Here is a 19,537-nt window from a genome sequence, read left to right on the forward strand (position 1 = left end):
TAATACTGAACTCTGATTAATAATAATAACACCAGTGCCGGATAAAGCCAGCGCGGGGCCTGAAACAAATTCGATCAAGGGGGACCCTTCTGAAGTTTAGGGTATAATAAAACAAAACCGTTACAAATACTTTTCTTTTTATTTTTTATCGGCAAATATAGAGATAGTAACTTTCAGTTAACTTTCAATTAGACATATATATTTAAGCAAATCACGATCTGGTTTCAACAAAGTGATAAGATTGAGACACTTTTAAAAAAATAAAAATCTGACCGCTTCTAAGGTATATGTGGTAAAGATGCTAGTCTTTTTTTTTCCCCTTTGGCTCTAACACTGTTTGTGCATTAGCCAGCGTCAAGTATGGGATGCTAGTCTTAATGTATGGATTAAAATCAAACATAAAAACATTACGGTAAAAAATTAGTATAATACTCACTTTTTTACGATTTAACGTGACGAAATCTAGTTTTAGATTTTCAAGTGGAAGTGAGGCAAAATATATGCTATAAATTTTTTATTACGTTAAAGAACCCGACGTTGGAGCGCTGGGCCCGTAGCAATTGCTCCTCTTGCTAAGTGGCAATGAAAAATACATTTTTTATGGAATATATTCTTTATTTTGTACTTACAAACAGTATAAAGATTCGGAATGCAAGGAGACGGAAACCTCGATGTTAGCGGTTAATGTGTTAATTTTGTAGATATTGTTATACATCCATTACAATCTATAATTAATACTTGTTATTGCAACATTTTCTAATAAAAAATGTATCACAGACAATATCCAACTATGAGCATTGTAATACAAATAAACCAAAAGCTATATCTACATGGCATACTTAAAAATATATACTACAAATAATTGTATAAAAAGAATTGTCTGGTTTAGTAGCAACTGAATTTGACGCCATGCAGACAGTTTTTATTGAAACACATATACCTATATAATTCTAAAAAAAAATGGCACCCTGAAAAATAATCAGCCTTAAATATACTTATGGTTAATAATTTATTCGATCTGTTAATATTTCATAAAAACAAAACGGCCGAAGCATGACACGATATAATTACTTCTATATAAAGTTTCTTATCTTATTGGCACTAGAGAGCGTAGTAAAGCACAATATTTACCTAATACTTTATATAAAACTTTGCCAAAATAATATATAAGGCGGAATGCAATAAGCACTGTCTTATAACCGAGACTGGTTTTAAATTGTTCAAAATACAATTGCTAATAGAACTTTACTGTATTAGATTGAAAAACCAGAGAATTTGGGTTTTGTCGCTGGACATATCCTCTATGATCTATGCTACCAAATATCAGACTACGCAGTCTTGACAAAGGCACCAGCAAACCTAAAGCTATTAACTATGCACTTAAACAATGTTAAAAAATCTATTAAACATCGTATATTTGTATAAAACATCAACTTTTAATAACTGTATCAAAATTGATAACGTTTAAATGTTATTAAAAATTATGGCTATAAAAACAATTGCGTTGGTAATTGGTCATCGATAACAAACCGTCGAAAATACAACACTTGTGCTCTCAAGCCGGTTTAAAAAAATATAAATACTACGGCAATTTTCATCCGCAGAAAACAGATGGCGCTGATATACACATACTCTAACAATTGTGAAAAATCTAACTTAACTATATTAGTGGCTGTAGTGATCACCGCTTAACCAGCCATGAGATTGGATGGGTGTGGCGCATTATCTTCTCCTGAAGTTCGTGGTACTATCATCCTAAATATGTGATTAATCTTTGCGAGACTATTATTCCTGTTACAGTGCAAAAATTACAAAAACGTGTGTACTTAGCAATTTCCGTTCCAAGCTTACATTATAATAAGTACATAACAAATTAACAACTGTAAACTTTTAACTTGGCAAGATTATGTTCATAAACCGACCTCATACATTCAAAATAAGATAATTCAAATAATTTTTTTCTTTCTTTACATATTAGGAAGAACAAACAGTTGAAATATAGTTTTAAATTGGACAATTTATACTTTGGCAATATATAAGAAGTCAGCTTATATATTCCGATGGTCAATATAACATTAACATTTTATATAACTTGTAAATAACACGAAGCAAATAACTGTAGGGAATAAATTCTAACCATGATGAACAATTAATACTTTGAAGCGAGTCGACCATCGGAATATATCAAATTTCACGCAAGAACACCCCGAAACTTATTTTTCAATATAATCTGTAATAATTTGTGAAGTAATAGTGTTTTTTAACCTGTGGTAAATGGCTGATTAATGAGTGTTCTTACGTGAATCAGCATTTTCCATATATTAAATAACTCTCTCGGGCGGGGACTTACGTACATCACTCTGCGGTTCCAACTCTTTACTGATCTTCAAGTTCGCCAGCCTCACATAATTGCTGCGCGAAATTCCTTCCTTCCTTTTGGGCTTTTCGTCTTTCTTCTCGAATAGGGGCGTTAAATTCCTGACAGGCTCCAATTTCCGTCTATCGAGCTTCTCTTGCTTCTTGTCTCGGTAACTGTATCTCCCTTCGAAATCCTGCTTCTCCCCGATGTTTCTCCGGAATATCGGCGTCATAGGTTTGCCTAGACTCGCCAGTTTCAAGTCGCTCTTAAGCACGTCCCTGTTCATGTTGGCGTCATCTCCGCTAGGCCTCACTCTGTATCTCGGTGAAGCTGGTTTTTGGACGAAGAACTTGCTTTTCGACTTATCATCGTCTCTTGTCTCTGAATTGGGTTTGAACAGTCTGCTTAATTTTGGAGACATCAGTAGCTTCTTCGCGAGTGAATTTTTCTCACATTTAACATCTATTTTTGGTTCCTTCTCTTCTGGCTCGGCGCAGGTGAAGTCGTAACTAGCTTTTTTGGAGAGTATGTTACTTTTGACGATATCTGTGATAATTTTGGGATTACAGTCGATCTGTATGTCGAGTTCGTCATCTGTGGAGTTGTCAGAGTCATTTTGTAGCTCACAATTGTCCGGGATGCTGTAATGTCTGTAAAATGGTGGTGGAGTGTTGTGTTTGTCTTCAGTTTCGAGTTCTTCAACAGACTGATTTCGCAAGAATGCCGGAAGGTTTTCCTCAATTTTCCTGGTTTTGTTATCGTTGAGTAAGTTGTTGAGATGTGAATCTGGGCTGGTTCGTTTGAGTGGGGGAGGATCGAGCCATTCGGATATATCATCCACCTATAACATAATAATTAAGTCACACGTCAATAAATAATAAAATTAGTTAATTTGTTTATGCTCTATCCATAAAAAGCATTTGACTAACATTACAACAGAGAGATATTTGGAATGGAGCATACAATTCTGGTTTTCTTGTTTACACAACTTTTCTTAGGAAACAACCTAACTGACCTTTTTTTTTTTTTTTTTTCCCTTTGGCTCTAACACTGTTTGTGCATTAGCCAGCGTCAAGTATGGTTAACTGACCTTAGTAATGTTAATACTGTGTCCTTCGGCGCGCAGTATGTACCCTGGTGCGAGTGCGTGATGCGATCGAGACAGGCCGAGACGAGACGAAGCCGTTAACGTAACGACACGAGGTGCGATATGACTCGCAGACACACACTTGCCTAAAGCACGTCCGCCACGAACGCACTCTATGGCTGCGTTCGATTGGGACTGTAAGCATAAATAACACATTAGAATTAATAGGATCCATTGTAATTTAACAAACGAAAACAATTTTATACAATACAAATTTAAACGAAAATAATAAGAACATTTAATTTATTACATACAAACATTTTTGTAATAAATATAAATGTTTAATTTCTTAATTTTCTCGTTTTAAAATTCTTTTCAAAGTGCGAAAATCAATGTCCTTGTTTTGCTTACTTCAGCATATTTTTTTTTTTGAACGAAGACAGTATTTTATTAGATACACGCGCGAGTATCGTTATAATAATAATAATAATATTTATTTATTTCTCACAAAAACTTTAATAATTATACTAAAATCGAGATTATACCAAGATACCAGTCTATTTACTACTCCACACTGCTAAAATGGGGTTGGTTATAAAATCTTTTAAAACTGAATTCAAATAATTACTAATAAATAACAATCAAGTAGTAATATTGAGTATCTTGTAGGAACAAAAAAAAAATATTTTCAAAGTAAACAAATCATAGTCTTGGTTTTATTTACTTAGTGACCGGGTTTTAATTATTGAATTAATTAAAACCTTCTTACCTTAACCACTCCCTCTTTCACAGCCTCTTCCAAGTTCTCGCAGCTGCATCTGGTCTTATTAGCGCAAAATATCCCATTATCCGAGTGGTTCGGACATTCGGGCGTGCCGTGGTCCCGGGTTGTAGCACGGTGGGTGTATTGGAGAATATCGGCCAGTAGAGTGGGGGGCAACGGCCCAGGGTTCGATAAGTGCATCACGAGCGACTCCAGCCATATTTCCATCACTTCAAAAGGCGGTCTGGAAGAAACAAGAGAAAATATTTTACAATTCATACTTTATCTGAAATATTATTTTTAGAATCATACTCATTAAATTATAATTATTGGACTATGATTTCTTATAATTGTTTGTATTAAATGAAATCAATTAAACAATTACTATCATAATTTTCCGAATTATCAGAACGTAAAAATGTATACCTCGTATCTGGATCCAAATGGCAAGCAAGAAAAGCCAAACGGTATAACGGTTCCGGGCAGTTTCTGCAAAACTTCTCATAGAATAGTGATTCGTTCAGGCCAAAATCGGTTCGTCGCGGCAAAAAGTCTGGATCGGCAGATACGCGACCAATTATCTGACAATAGACAAGATATTGTTTCACACAATTTCACATTTCATTCATGGTTATTAAACTTGACCAATACACAGATTTAATTATTCAAAACTCCGTTTAGCACTAAACCATAAAATAAAAAATAAAAATATATCCAGTTCTACACGTACTACCATTTCTCCAATCAAGAACACGTAAGCACATGCCATGATGGACAATATTTTTTATAATATTAGAAATGTTAAAATTATGTTTTTCTATTGACGAGCTCGGCCAAATCTATTCTATACAGGTGGAGTCATTGTTGGTCGAAATTCTATTTCTTAATTTAGAATATTTCCTGCAACCCACTCTAAAGTGTGGATGCAGTCTATTGTAGAACAATACTGTCTGAAATTCTTTCAAGTCTCGTTGATAGACCTGCAGCCAGCTGTTGTCTCACTGGACCAGGTAGATATAAACTAATTGGACTAGTGAAACAGCACCCAGACACAAGCAAACACACAAAAAATAAAAATACCGCCGAGGCCGGGTATTCAAAAATGTTGACTGGTCAATCAATCAGGTGATAACAACGCTGTCAAACGATGTTTATTATTTTGTGCTATTTTTCGTTCATACATAATTATATTATATAATAAGTATTGTGTTTGAGCACCCCGTCACAATAATCGATGCCACAGATTACTTCTTATTTCATGCAACATGTTTCTTTTTTTTCTTATGAGGCCTAGTTTTGGCGCCTTTAAATACAATATTGAGTTTTTAAATTTGTTATTTTTCCATTTAGCTACATGTTTTACACTTAATTAGTAGGCAATGATGGATTAAATTCTCAATACGCATGTGAACAATAGTCGACAAATCTCTATATAAATAGACACCAAATAATAATTATATATATTGTGACTCTCTTTTAAAAATGACTTACCTCACAAAGTATGATCCCGAAAGAAAAGACATCCACCTTCTCATCATACACGTTACCGTTCATCATCTCTGGAGCCATCCAGTAAGGGTTACCTACCACCTGAAATATAAATGTCTTTAATAGCTTTAAATCTCTATAGTTTTGATTTAGTAATTCCATAACAAAAAAATAATGTTTTAAATGTTTTTACCTATTTATAAGATAAAGTTCACAAAATGAAATTGTTACCAACCCTTATTGATAGATACGTTGATTCTATTTTTATACGATAAAGCAAATATATTGTAAATGTGGAAGAAAGGTGTCCCAAAAGGGCGGACCCTCGACTTAATAAATAAATTGTTAATAACTGTTTCCGGTTTATATTTCCACCATACTTTTGTAAACTTTTTTTTCTGATTAAAATTAATAAATAAAGAAAAGGTACAAACAAAACCGCGATGTCGATATTCTACTTATTTTTACGCTTTAAGTATTACATAAAGAAATTAGGAAATTTTTGTAATATATAATAATAGCGCCATTCAAGACGTCGTCATATCGTTTCTAGTTACAGTTTGCTGCTACAAAAGAAATTACCGTATATCGTTTACGTCGAAGCGAAGAATGCGGCGGCGCACTACTAGCCGTACGTTGGACGATACGAGCTAACCCAAAGTCCGCTACTATCACTGTCATATCCTGCAAAAATTATATAAATACAAATTCCTAACAACTTTTATTCCAACTCATTATTTCTCACAAATTATTTATTTTCCGAATATTTAAGGATTTCCCGCCAAATTCGCTTACCTGTGTCGATTTGAAAAATAAAAGCTTGTCTTCTTATTAAGTGCTTAAGATTCAGAGTTATCCTAAAATCTTAAACTAGGGTTAAGCTTTTAAACTCAAATAAACGTCAAAAAAGTTTAAAACAGTAATAATAAAAACTTTTTGAAAATTCTAAGAATTTAACATTTATTACTAATGACACACACATAAATACACAAAATATTAATAGCAATAAAAATAATGGAAATAAAAAAGGAATGTGTGTTGTGGTAGTAACTGGCTCCGTGACTAGACGTGTTCCACATCTGATCATTCTGCCAGCCAACAAAACAGTTAGTTTCTACCAATGTATTTGATTAATATATTTATTTTTATACCTGGTCCGTCCTAACGAGGCAATTGTGTGAGTTGAGATCTCTGTGTATGACATTCATACGATGCAGATACCCCACGCCCGCAGATACGTCCCGAGCCAAACGGGCGCGTACGCTCCAACTTAACGGGCGACTTGTATTCTAATAAATTAAAAATTAACTCTGTAACTATTACTATGTATTATAAAAACATTTTGCTAGGTATCATAATTACACGAGAAAGTTTTAATATTTTTGAGAATTAATCGGATTTTTTATATAAAAGGCCTGCTATTTAGAATATAATCTTGGATGTCAATATTGATAAGCTATGAGGATATTTTTATACCTGCAATAAATCGTGCAAGGTCCCTCCATCAACATACTCCGTAACCAAGTGTAACCTTCTATCCCTATACAGGACTCCTATAAAGCGCAGTACATTTCTATGCCTCAACGATCGAAGTACTGCCACTTCCTTCAAAAAGTTCCTTTGAGCCTCTTCATCCACGCGGTAAAGTTGTTTCAGTACCATTACTTCATTCGTAGCCCGATGAGTTACTTTATACACTTGCCCGAAAAAACCTGTGCCTAGTAGTTCTCCCTGGAAAATAATCGAAACCATACATTTCTTTTAAATCTATTATAGGATAGAATTAATATGGATTCATCAGTTAGATATTAGAAAACTAGCTAACATTATACAAATCCAAAGATTAACATTTTTTATAAAATTATATTTTAATGAAAATTAAGGATTTTATTTACTCATATTAATACTTTAGTTTTGGTTTATTTTATTATTTTTTGGTACAGTAGGCTCACGTGATGTTAAGTAATAGTGTCGCCTATGGCCGGCTCGCAACTAAGTAGAATTGGTCTGATGGTTTCTTAAAAAGTGTTCAATCTTTAATCAATTATCTAATATTAATGTATGTTCGAGCGTTTGAAACGAGGTAATCTAATTGTAGACGAACATTTTTACATATTTTACCTGTAATAAATCCGAAGCCCTAAAAACCTTTTGCCCGTGCGGTGGCTCCGCCCGAAAAGATCGCGCTCGACTCAGGTCACACAATACGCCACTCGGTTGTTCTCCGTCGACCCTGTATCACAATAATGTTTTAATAATGGTGAATGATCAACTGTATCTGAACAAATACAATATATAAAAAATATTCATTAATATAACAATACATATAATAAAAATACCCGACGCTAGAAAAAAATTAATTTGTTAATATTTTTGTTACCGTCATATTGTATATGTCGCAGATTCAACGCGATTTATAATTACAAAATTTGAGTCACTGCCGTCGTCCGAAACTATTACTTAATATTTATACACAGTCAGTGCGCACGTCCGGCGCAGGCGCCGATCGGAAAGCAACTCGAGTACTCCACGCCCTACTGACAAATTGACATTGACAATTGACACATTGACATTTTACAACCTGTAAGATGTCTATGATATTGCGTGGTGTTGCCATTCTGACGAAACAAATAACATCGTGTTTTATAACATTTATCTCTGACATATATGCGATCTTTACTTGAAGTGTGATATAAAATACAAACTAAATCAGCCTCTGGATAATATATAGCTATAAGCTATATTGCCTTCCATAATTATATATAGTAGATACTCACACATCAAGCAACTTAGACATACTGCTACTTCTTTCCTTATCACCAAGTGGTGGCGAGGCAGCCTGTCTCCTCTTTATCACTCTAACTTTGCCCTCGTCGCCTCTCCTCTTGAACAGTCTTTCCTTCCTTTCATCGGAATGTTTTTTGGGAATGTTTTCTTCTTTTATCTTCCTTTCAACAGGCGATTTTTCGTGCTTAGTTTTGTCTTCTTGACAAATACCGCGTTTAGCATTTATTGTGTCTGGATTGTGCTCTATTGTGAGCTGAAAGATTTTCAAATATTATCTACATATTTTCAAACTAGACAACATACAAATTACTATATTTGCGACCTTTAAAATAAAATACATAATAACAAAATGAAAGCTATAATTTAAAAAATCTCTTGACGAATTTGTTTTTTCAACAAACCATTCTTCCTAGAATAAAAAGCAAATCTTAAAAATGTCCTCCATGTTTTTTTAATTTATTAACTAGAGCTGATATTTAAAAAATAAGACATGATGTTGCTTTAGACTAAAGATTGAAAAAAGATCTTAAAAGATATTCATACCTGTATAACATCTGGCCTAGCTAAAGTCCGTTCGATCTCCGATATAGGACGGTTGCGTACCGGCGATCCATTAACTTCTAGCACTTTATCGCCGATGTGTAGCGTCAGCATACCGCAGCTTGAATCTATTCTGCTTAAAAAATACGATTCTCGATCGATTATTTCTATCAAACTATTGTTATGGTTATGGTTATAATGTTAGAAAATATGGATGAAAAACATAGGAACATATGCTGCAACATAAATTCTAAAAGAAACAAATACAACCAAAACATGCAAGCGATAGGAAGTAGTATATAATAATAATAACACACCGATACATCCTGCAAAAGAAGCCCACTCAGAGTCAAACAAGATACAAAACACACATTGCATACGCCCATAGTGGTCAGGCAAAGAAAAAAATACAAGAAATATTGAAAACATCAAAATATTCATGAGAGAATTACATTCTATAGTAGCAATCACTTCTATGTATATATAATTCTTGAAATTTTTGTTAAAAATAAAGCAAGTCATCAAAGTTGTAACTCGATATGAAAAATAGGCACAAGTTTTTGTATGATCAGAAGCCTAGAGATACACAAAGTGACATTTAAAGCATCGAATGCTTATTGAATATTTAAAATAAGATTAACAATACTCCTGAAAATGATAATCTTATTTCAAATATCACGTTTCTAGATAATTCTAAGCTATCACACCCTTTTATCACCTACGTTAAATTGCAAAGAAATATTTACTACAGACAAACTAAACACAATTCATGCACATATTCATTGTCCAGTTGCCCATGCGCCATACCTATGACACGTAAGGTTGACGCAGGCCTGCAACGCAGCCCGAAGTAAGGCACGTACCAACGCGCTTATTTTTCCCGCACAACGCTCGCTGCAATTGTTAGCCCATTAATCACCGATGATTAGTTTGTTAATTAAACACTACATATCTAAATAGTTAATTTAATGATTCATGATCTATTTAAGCGTATTTTATCAATTAGTTCACATTAGGATAAGGTACGCTTTGGTTAACTATTATATCTAAACATTTTCAACTCCGATTTTCATTCCATAGACTTCTGACATTTCATTAGCGTTGCTTAGTAGCAAGGAGTTCTCCACCGAAAAATGCACAAATAAAAATTCGATTTTTATGATTAACCAACAAAAAGGTAACCAACAAAAATATTTACTTACTCAAGCGAGCTAATACAAAAATAACAAATATGTTAATATTTAACATTATACCTATCGAATGAACTTTAATAACTATATTTTATTTATTTAGCTGGCATCACTGCCTACTAATTCCAGGTTTAGTAAACCTTTTTAATAAAATAAGATATTATTTTTACTCGTGCTTGTTTTACTGTTTGTGATGAAAAGGGACGTAATTATCCTTTAATGTGAAGCACGGCACTTAATAAAATGTATACAATCACTAACAAATAAAATGTATGTATAAACTCAGATTTTCAGACTCGTATTGAAATCTTGCCCGACCAAAAAGGTTTACCATCTCTGACATGGCAAAAAATGATAGCTCTCAGAATTCTACGGAATTAAAAATCGGAGTATAAGTTGCGGAAGCAGGTAAAACTTAGTTAACAACGGTATTGATACCGTTATTCTAGTCTTTTTTATAATATTGATATAGTTTAGTTTTTATGACAGTACATGATAAAAATCTAGTCTTGTTTTTTTATGCGCATGATAAGTATTGCTTACCCATAAAATTAAAAAATATTTTCTAGGTATAAATAAATATTTTACATTTGTAAACAAAACTTACTGTGCAATAGTCAATGCCCCGCAGCGCGAAGATGCAAGTCGTATGGCATGAGCCGGTAATCTTACGACTCGAATGGCGTGCGACCCCCTTTCACCCGCGCCTCCGGATACATAACACGCCCCACTGGGAATAATGTTTATGAAAAAAATCATACCTAACAGAGACAATCGTGTTCGACCCAAAACTTAAAAATGTAAAATGTTTATTACATTACTTTAATTACTATAATTCTTATTCTTGCATTAGAATTGAAAAAAAAACTAAGAATGTTTAGAAACACGTTTAGTGGATGAATAATAGACATTATCCGTTACGTTACGTTCCTTAATTTACTGTTTTTGTAACTAGATTACTCTTTTAGGTGTAAAAATATTAAAGATCAGATATAGATTTTTTTCTCGTACGTTTTGGTAAGATATTTAAATTACAATTTTTGTATTACGCTATGGTATATAAAATTAAAGCATGCTTTGCTTTATATATTAGGTCCTTACGTATGAAATTGGCCGTTTTTATTAGGAGCAGATTTTTTTCATCATTTCAATTTTGTCCTCTTCGGAATCGTCGGAATGAGAAAGAGAAGAGTGACGTAAAGAAAAAAAAATAAAACGGGAAAATGAAATGAGTGTACGAAAAACAAATGCACGAGTAAATAGCTCCAAAATTTTGAATTTCTAACCAAAGAGGAGATATGTATTTAAGGTTATGAGGCCAGTACAAAAAAAATCGTCATTTTCATATGTAAAGACCTAATACATGTACAAATAAATCCAAAATTGTATAACACGCTTTTGTTATTTTGATACAAGGAAAACATGACACTTATATTTTGCTAAATTGATTACTTGATAACAGGTAAAAGTACGATAATAGTGATAAATCGGATAGATTATTGGCTAATTAGGAAACTTCATTAGAATTATTATACAAGAAATGTTTATTTTTTTACAAATGATAACGAATCGAGGTTTTCTGCGAGATACAAAAGGTTGTCCGTCGATTTTACTAAGTTTGCCTCAAAGTGTTAATACAAAATTTAAAATAAATTTATATGTAAATAATGCTTCAGCAATAATCTTATTTATTTTAAAGACATTAATACATTAATTAGAAGGACTCAACGTATCTTCGCAAAGACTGATTGTATGATTAATTTAAAAAAATAAATAAAAAAAACAACACTTGAAAATTCTCCATCTTTTAACTTTTTACTATGAAGAATAGTAGTAGTTTATTATTAATATTTATTTATACAAGACAACACTGTGTTCTTTATCACTTTACATAGTACCATAAATACTTTTAGAAAACTTATATACGTTGTTAGTTAAAACCAAAGATTATTGTCTTGTATCTTTTTCAGATTATAATCTGAAAGATGAAGATAGATAATTATCTATCTTACTTTTAGTGAGATATTATTACTGTGCAGAGTAGTTGTAGATTTGAGGAATTCAGGAAGAAAAATAAGATATAATAAAGAATAATTTTTCATAACAAAAATCAAAAGATAAATAACCGATACTAAGATCACATCATATACGAAAGAGGTTACCACGTATTTTACTTAACCATAAACAAGTCACTAACCAGTAAAGTCTGGACCGATCAAGGAGCGCATATGGCTCTGTGTCGTCGATGTGCGCGGAACAGGCGTCACATGCGAAGCACTCCGGGTGGAACCGGTGATCGCCTGCCGCCATCACCGGTCCCGTTATTATCTACGCATAATCGAAATAACATTACATTATTACGATAAGATTTTAAAATTTTCAAGGCGCATGCACACAGCATTTATATAAACAGATATAATTCTTAATTGGTAAGCGTCATTTAATTTAATCACAGAGATATTACAAATATATTTACAATAGATACCTAATAGGTATCGAGATCATTGTCTGATATGAACTGTAATGTCATAAGTTTGTCAACTAAAAAACGGTAATTTACAAATTCAAACACGGTTCCCTTTGGACAGGGTATCAGAGATTAATTGAAGTGATCAAAGGGATATAACGTTAGGTAATATTTTATTGCGTTCCTATTTTACATAGAAAATAGAAATTCTATTAAAATACCTGGGAACATTGTTGGCAAATCTCTCCAAAGCGCGACCAGTAGTCGGCTTGACAGAAAAGCAGCCCTCCCTTCTCGAAGTACCACGTAGTGAGCTGCGCATCGCAGACAGAACACCTGGAAACAGATTTTATGTCGCGATATTCTACAAATACTTCGAAAATACCAGCTATTGTTTATCTTTGATTTATTTATTTATTAATACTGCATTATTCGAATATAAAAAGGGAACATAAAATAAATGAAGTTTTTTTCGTATTACAATAAAGTATATTGTTAATACAAAATATTTTTAAGTGTTAGCATGCGTACAGCGTACTAAACAAAATGCTTTATATTATTACTAATAGGTAGCGTATTATTTTCATGAACTTATTCTTATATATTTAATTCTAGTTAAAGTCTTTTTTTTCTATATTTATATAAAAATAACAGCACCGATATCCTGTAGCTCCCAATAGCAATAGTTCTTCTGACCATCAATCAATCATGACTGACTTTTAATTTCATCGCACGTTTGCGACATCAGTGCTACGGATATTGAGAGAACTAAATCCAAATATCATACATAAAGGTCGGGTCCGGTAAGTTTTGTATATCTGTGTGAATTTATTGATTGATTTTCGTGGACTACGCTTATTGCATAAATTGATTTTCCGTCGATAGGAATAGCCAAAGCCCTAAGCATAAGCATACCTAAAGCAGTCTTTATGCCAGTCTTGCCCAAGCGCCGATAGGTATTCATCGTCACCAAGTTCGTTCAAGCACCCAGCGCAACTGTGGCCCTCTGAAAAATAATAACAATAAAGTTAATTAACAATTAAACCTCAATTTTTACATAATATTTTTGTCCAATTTTACTAGAGTTGATAAAATTAACACGTAATAATTTTCCAGGTTTTCGTAAATTCCTTAAATATTTATTAGCTTTTACATTTTTGTTCATATATATTATCGTTAATTTATCTATTTGTTGTTTTTTTAGGTTATGCTTTATTTTAGTTATTGTAGTGTTATTTTAAGGTTTTTGTTAATTATTTATGCACTTTTTGTACTTTACCTGATGTTTGGTGTTTCTTTTTTTGTTGTTCCAAATTAGGGTTGCGTGGAAGAAATCGCTTGTTAACTATTTCGCCCGTTGCCTAATTACTTATGTAACTTGCTTTTTTATGTGTGTTTTTGTATAAGGTAACGAAGCAGAAATAAATAAATATAGAGGATTGAATGGTAGAGCTCAGAAAACATATTTATGCGAACTAAGACTCTTCCGTATATCAAAATTTTTGACGTGCAGAATTTAAAATCAGCAGTCTCGTTCCCAAATTTTATTCTTTAAATAGTGCGTCATCAAACTTTACACAGAAAATCTTTTAATTCAACACTAAATTCATATGAATTGCTTAATATTTTGTTATTGTTATTTAATTAGACTTGTATTCACGCGGATTCATGAAAAGCCTTATACATGCCAAGGTCAAATTTATTACGAAAGACAAAACAATTCCTCAATGTGTGCCTTATCGTTTCTTTTTGATATCGCTACCCTGAATACTAATTATTAAGTAATCAGTTATAATCAATTTTGGTATAAGCAAAACTACGCAACAATACAATATTGAATTCAATATAGATTTACGAATTTATACACTAACTTATATGTGGTTTTTCTATATTTAAAAAAATATTAAAATTACGAACGAAGAAGTTGAATCCAACGGTTGTAAGACATTTTATTTGTTCGTAATTTATTTCGTACATACACTATTACTTTATATATGTTCTGGGTAGTGTTGCCCAAATGCAAGACCAAGACGAGACTTAGACCAGTCTTGGTATTGGTCTTGCGTCAATACACCTGGTCTTGATCTTGGTATTGGTATTGCGCTCTCAGTCTTGGTCTTGGTCTTGATCTTGCAGCAAGAGTCTCGCAAGTCTCGCAAGACTTGCAAATACCTATTAGCCTATTGCTATTTATTCGTCACTCATGTCAAATTGTAAACATTCACTCCGAAAGCAATAAGAATTTAGAGTACCTAGCTAGGTAAATGGGCGAGAATAATAAATAAGATAGACTCGAAGCGAAACTCAATTAGAAATGACTGAAATTGAAATAAAAACTCATATTTATAAGCACACAAGCCGAAGACCGACAAAGAAAAATGCGGCATTCTTTGATAGATAGAATAAATCTTTGAAAGATTAAAAAACAGAAGTATCAGAATCAAAATCAAATAGGTTTTGTGCCTACGCAAAAATAAAGTGTAGATAATTATGCAAATAATATTGTTTATTATGTTCCTTTTTTATTGGAACTATACGTTGCCTGCTGTTTTATGGAGGTTACTAGCTACTAGAGTAGATACGATAGAAGTTGATAAACCGACACTGCAAATCTCGATTTTTGGAAATGTGTGATTTTAAAACCATATGCGTAAAGCAATATGACGTCGCTCATATTTGGAGTTTTTCCACGTTTCAAATTTGTTTAAATCACCCACTATCGAGACAGCGTGTCAAATGCCTGTGATACACTTGTTGCAAACCGCGGCGTCTTTGTCGGTAAATTATCAAATATGTAGGTATATAATACACCGACCGACCAACAGTTTATTCGCAGAACGTCACATTTTCCCAATCAACCTTGAACCCTATTTCTCTAGTGATAAAGTTGAAAATTTAATAACGCCCAAATCTCAGTTTGTCCTAACTGCAAGACGCAAGAGTATTGCAGGCTTAAGTATTGTCTTGCTCAAGTCTTGCAGGCTTCAGTCTTGGTATTGGTCTTGCTACGATAAGGCGGTCTTGGTATTGGTATTGGTCTTGCAAAAATGCAAGAACAAGACCAAGACTGCAAGACCAAGACCGATTTTGGGCAACACTAGTTCTGGGGCTTTAGAGAGAAGGAACTTATGATGAAAATTAATCACTACTTCTCCTGTTTATATACCAGAAAAAAGTATATTGTTAATATTTGTCAAATAAAATAATTTTACCGGATGTATTACAGTTGCAAAATGTTTATACTGATATATAAATCAATGAGGCTAGTAGCCAATTAAATCAATAAGTTGACCTCAAATAATGTGCGGCTAACATTATATTATAATGTATTAGCTAAGTCAACGACACAACTTCCTTAAAGTAATATTAATAAAACTAAAAATAATAATTATATAAATGCTATTGTTTTACCTATATCCTCTAATTTCGGGGAAAACAAAAGACGTCAGAAGTTCACGAATGAATGGCTGCAATTGGCCAGGTAAATAGGAACGCTTTGCGCATGTTCAAAGCCCGGGAGAGACAGTACATAGCACCTTCTATAGCAGAGGAACTTATTGTTGATAACCCTTTCACCCCGAAAACTTCTGCGGGCGTAAAATAGGGCATCATGGTACTTTTACATTGTCATAAAACGGGGACAGAAAGGAAAGGGTTATTGCACTATTACCATACATTAAGCTCAATGGTTCATACTATCGTAATGTAGCGGTTATTCGAATATTATTAATCCCAATTAATTTATTTTAAAACAAGTATGGCCCAATTCATAAATAATAAATAAATATAACATATTCAATGTGTTTCAAGATTAGATTAGCAAAGGCCTAATATGACCTATGACTAGAATACTTCGATTGTGTTTTTATGAAAACATTCTTGGGGTTTCATAAGTTAATTTAGTTATACATATGATTATATGCCATTGTGCATGCACAGCTATTTCGCCGATTTCAAGCCCTCATAAAATTCTCGTTCAACGTCAAAACTAAGTAAATAACATAAATCATAAAAGGATGGAAGTATGCAGGATGTGCGTCAACATTCACGCGGGAAAAACGCGAAACATGATTGTCACGTATGCTTTTCTTAGCCGAGCTGTAGTAATAGAAGAATAGCCCTAATTTATATGAAATGACATACAAAAAGCAAGTAAACTATTAATAATATAGCCTAAGATTTACACAGGAGTCGCTATTGAAAATAAAGGGAAGTGAAGGGAAATAGCCTAACTATGTAGTTAATTGTATAAGCCTAACCTGTTTGAAATACAGATTTAGTTGAAACAATTAATAAAAGTGATGTTAGCAGCATTTCAATCCAGGCTTGATAAGGCCTTATAAGGCCAATAATAAAAGTTTATTTTGAAGGTCTACCTAAGGAGTCTACCTCGCCAATAATGAAAATAATGTATGGAACTGTGGGATTCCGTAGTTTCCAAAAATTATCAAATACTTATAATTTCTACAATAGATAAAACAAAATATGTCAAGAAAAGACTAATCAAATGAAAATACTTTGACCATAAATGTCAGGATAACACCAAAATCTATAACATTATTAACATGTTAACTCAATGTTTAAGACTGATATAACAAGAGGTTGGTGAACTCATTTTCCACAACTAGACTCAAATTGGTCCGTTTTATATAATGATTTAACAAGATTTTTGAAGCAGTTGTGGTTAACGTATTTCTTTCATAAGAATATTGACTAATAAAACATATTATCTGTCACAATTGTTAAGTCTGCTTTCTTACATCATGTCTATTATCATGTTTGTTTACTTTTTTTAATGTTATCAAACAAAACATGAAGGAACTCAAGCTGTAAATATATATTAATTTTAAGTTTTATGACAAAACATACAGCAGTGTAATAATAATAATTAGTATTTTGATTAGCTTTTGTCTAGAATAACTTGAAATAATAAAATTCATTAAAAATTTCATATTTTTTCTTGAAAAACAGGAGTAATAAATCTTCTTCATACACATTGTAATCTAATCAACTTCATTAGTACTATCTTGTTGATAAATAAATTATATCTGCAAGTTGCAGTGGTTTTGTCTGTAAGAAATTTCAAAACTATTTTTTTTATTTAATTACTGTATATTATATATGTACCCATCTTACAATATTACGATTCAACACATATTAAGATTTTGAATTAGGAATAATATTTGTACAAACTGATTATTTACAGAAAAAAAAAGTTTATGTATTGTATAATTAATCATGTATCTTTAATAGGAAAACTAATAAAATAGCGTAAGGAAAAATTTACTGAAGTGCAAACTTATACATTGATTAAAAGGACTTATTTATTCACGTAAAAATCACGTTACTTTGTGGTAGCTAAGGCACAACAAAAGATAATTTAAATACTAAACAAGTATCGCCCACACAAATCCAATGTCAAACATACAAAACATTTTATTAAACAAAATCTAACGTAGATTTGCTAAACAATAAATTGATTTTATATTGAACTAACTTACCTTTCCTAGCAGAACCCTCCATATCATTGCTAGATTTTTAAAATGTTATATTTAAATAGAAAATCACAAATATCTTCCTACGACCATTTCAACACTTGACATACACTTGAGTCTTGACACGGGATCTCGATTCTCGATGACAAATCGTGTGACTAATGATTGCAATAGACAACATAGAACAAAAAACCATCAATGTCAAATTCAAGTGACCATCGTTGACAGTCAGAGACAATGTTACTTAGAAATTTGTCTTATGCCCCTATGAGACACAATCCCTTACCAGAGAACCCACAAACACCAAACAAAGTATGGAATTGGTGTGCGAATCGAAAAGTGATTTCGTCTCAAGCCTCAGACAACATTACCGGGTTATCTAGGGCTTAAAAGTTTTTTATCAGGGGATCTTAACAAGACTTGAGGAAAAATGTTTTAGGGAAAAATTATTTTTTCTTACTTTTTTGCAATTCTCATCTGTTTTCCTTCAATTATAAATTCCGTCAACTTTAGATGAATAACCTGTCTATTGGTAGTGCAGTTTATAAAGAGTTTATAAAGAGAATAAACTGCTTAATTTTACCCCAAATTACTATAGATAGTACCATCATTTCATTTTGCTCTACTGGCGTGAACCAAGGCTTTACTTTGGTCGCAATCCTGCAGAATAAAAAAATCCGTTGCTCATTCTCTTCTTCTTTCTATTCTTGATCACGCTGATGTGTGTTATCCGAATTTAACTGAACTGCAGCTTGATAGATACCTGATAGTACATAAATTGGAACATTCTTTATTATATATATATATATATATATTAGAGAATATTTGTTCTCGCCGCCTCGAGATGTTAGATTTTGATGCTGCCTGAAGACAATGATCACCCTCCGCGATTCTACGCGTGCCTGTGCATTGGTCCCCATGCGAAAATGCCAAAACACTAATTCATTGAGCACATACAAATGACTATAGATTCCTTGCTTGCCTTTTTCATCTTTATTTTGGATTGCCTTCTAAAATATCCCATCCACCGAAATCAAATACATACTTGTCGAATTAAATGCCCACCACGTCGACTGGCTTACTGAACGAACTTTTCATAACTTTGCCTTGGCATATGACGTGATACATATGGTCCCCGCAAGTAGAATATTAGATGTGGTTACAAACCATCTTTGCTAGACTTTCTGTTAATCTCACTTCCAGATAACTATGAAGACATACAGACAAGACAAGACGACAAGTTCTATGTGGAACCTGAAACCTACCGACGTATAACGAATACTCGGTTAAGGGTCCTTTAAGAAAGGACTGCAATGCACTCGCGAGCCTTCTGGCATTGAGAGTGTCCTTGAGTGACGTTA

General features: G+C 32.8%; 1 protein-coding gene across 4 annotated transcripts; it reads right to left on the reverse strand.

Annotated features, from left to right (window-relative positions):
* Nucleotides 1-600: 600 nt before the first annotated feature.
* Nucleotides 601-18,313, reverse strand: LOC111001470 (LIM domain kinase 1). Of its 4 annotated transcripts, none has more exons than XM_045634677.1 (17): nucleotides 18,183-18,313; nucleotides 13,597-13,687; nucleotides 12,903-13,017; nucleotides 12,412-12,542; nucleotides 10,822-10,944; nucleotides 9,832-9,918; nucleotides 9,028-9,157; nucleotides 8,475-8,737; nucleotides 7,819-7,930; nucleotides 7,174-7,428; nucleotides 6,849-6,986; nucleotides 6,280-6,381; nucleotides 5,701-5,799; nucleotides 4,636-4,790; nucleotides 4,216-4,453; nucleotides 3,450-3,641; nucleotides 601-3,200 (listed from the first exon to the last, which is right to left on the reverse strand). In XM_045634677.1, the coding sequence occupies exons 1-17, from the start codon at nucleotides 18,202-18,204 to the stop codon at nucleotides 2,322-2,324; spliced, it is 3,132 nt and encodes a 1,043-aa protein (XP_045490633.1). In that variant the 5' UTR covers nucleotides 18,205-18,313; the 3' UTR covers nucleotides 601-2,321. The 4 variants fall into 4 exon arrangements, with proteins under 4 accessions (XP_045490633.1, XP_045490632.1, XP_045490635.1 ...); XM_045634676.1 differs by having other exon boundaries at nucleotides 9,028-9,160; XM_045634679.1 differs by lacking the exon at nucleotides 9,832-9,918.
* Between the last annotated feature and the right edge of the window lie 1,224 nt (nucleotides 18,314-19,537).

The sequence above is a fragment of the Pieris rapae genome, chromosome 3 (genome assembly GCF_905147795.1).
Source record: "Pieris rapae chromosome 3, ilPieRapa1.1, whole genome shotgun sequence".
NCBI lineage: Eukaryota > Metazoa > Arthropoda > Insecta > Lepidoptera > Pieridae > Pieris > Pieris rapae.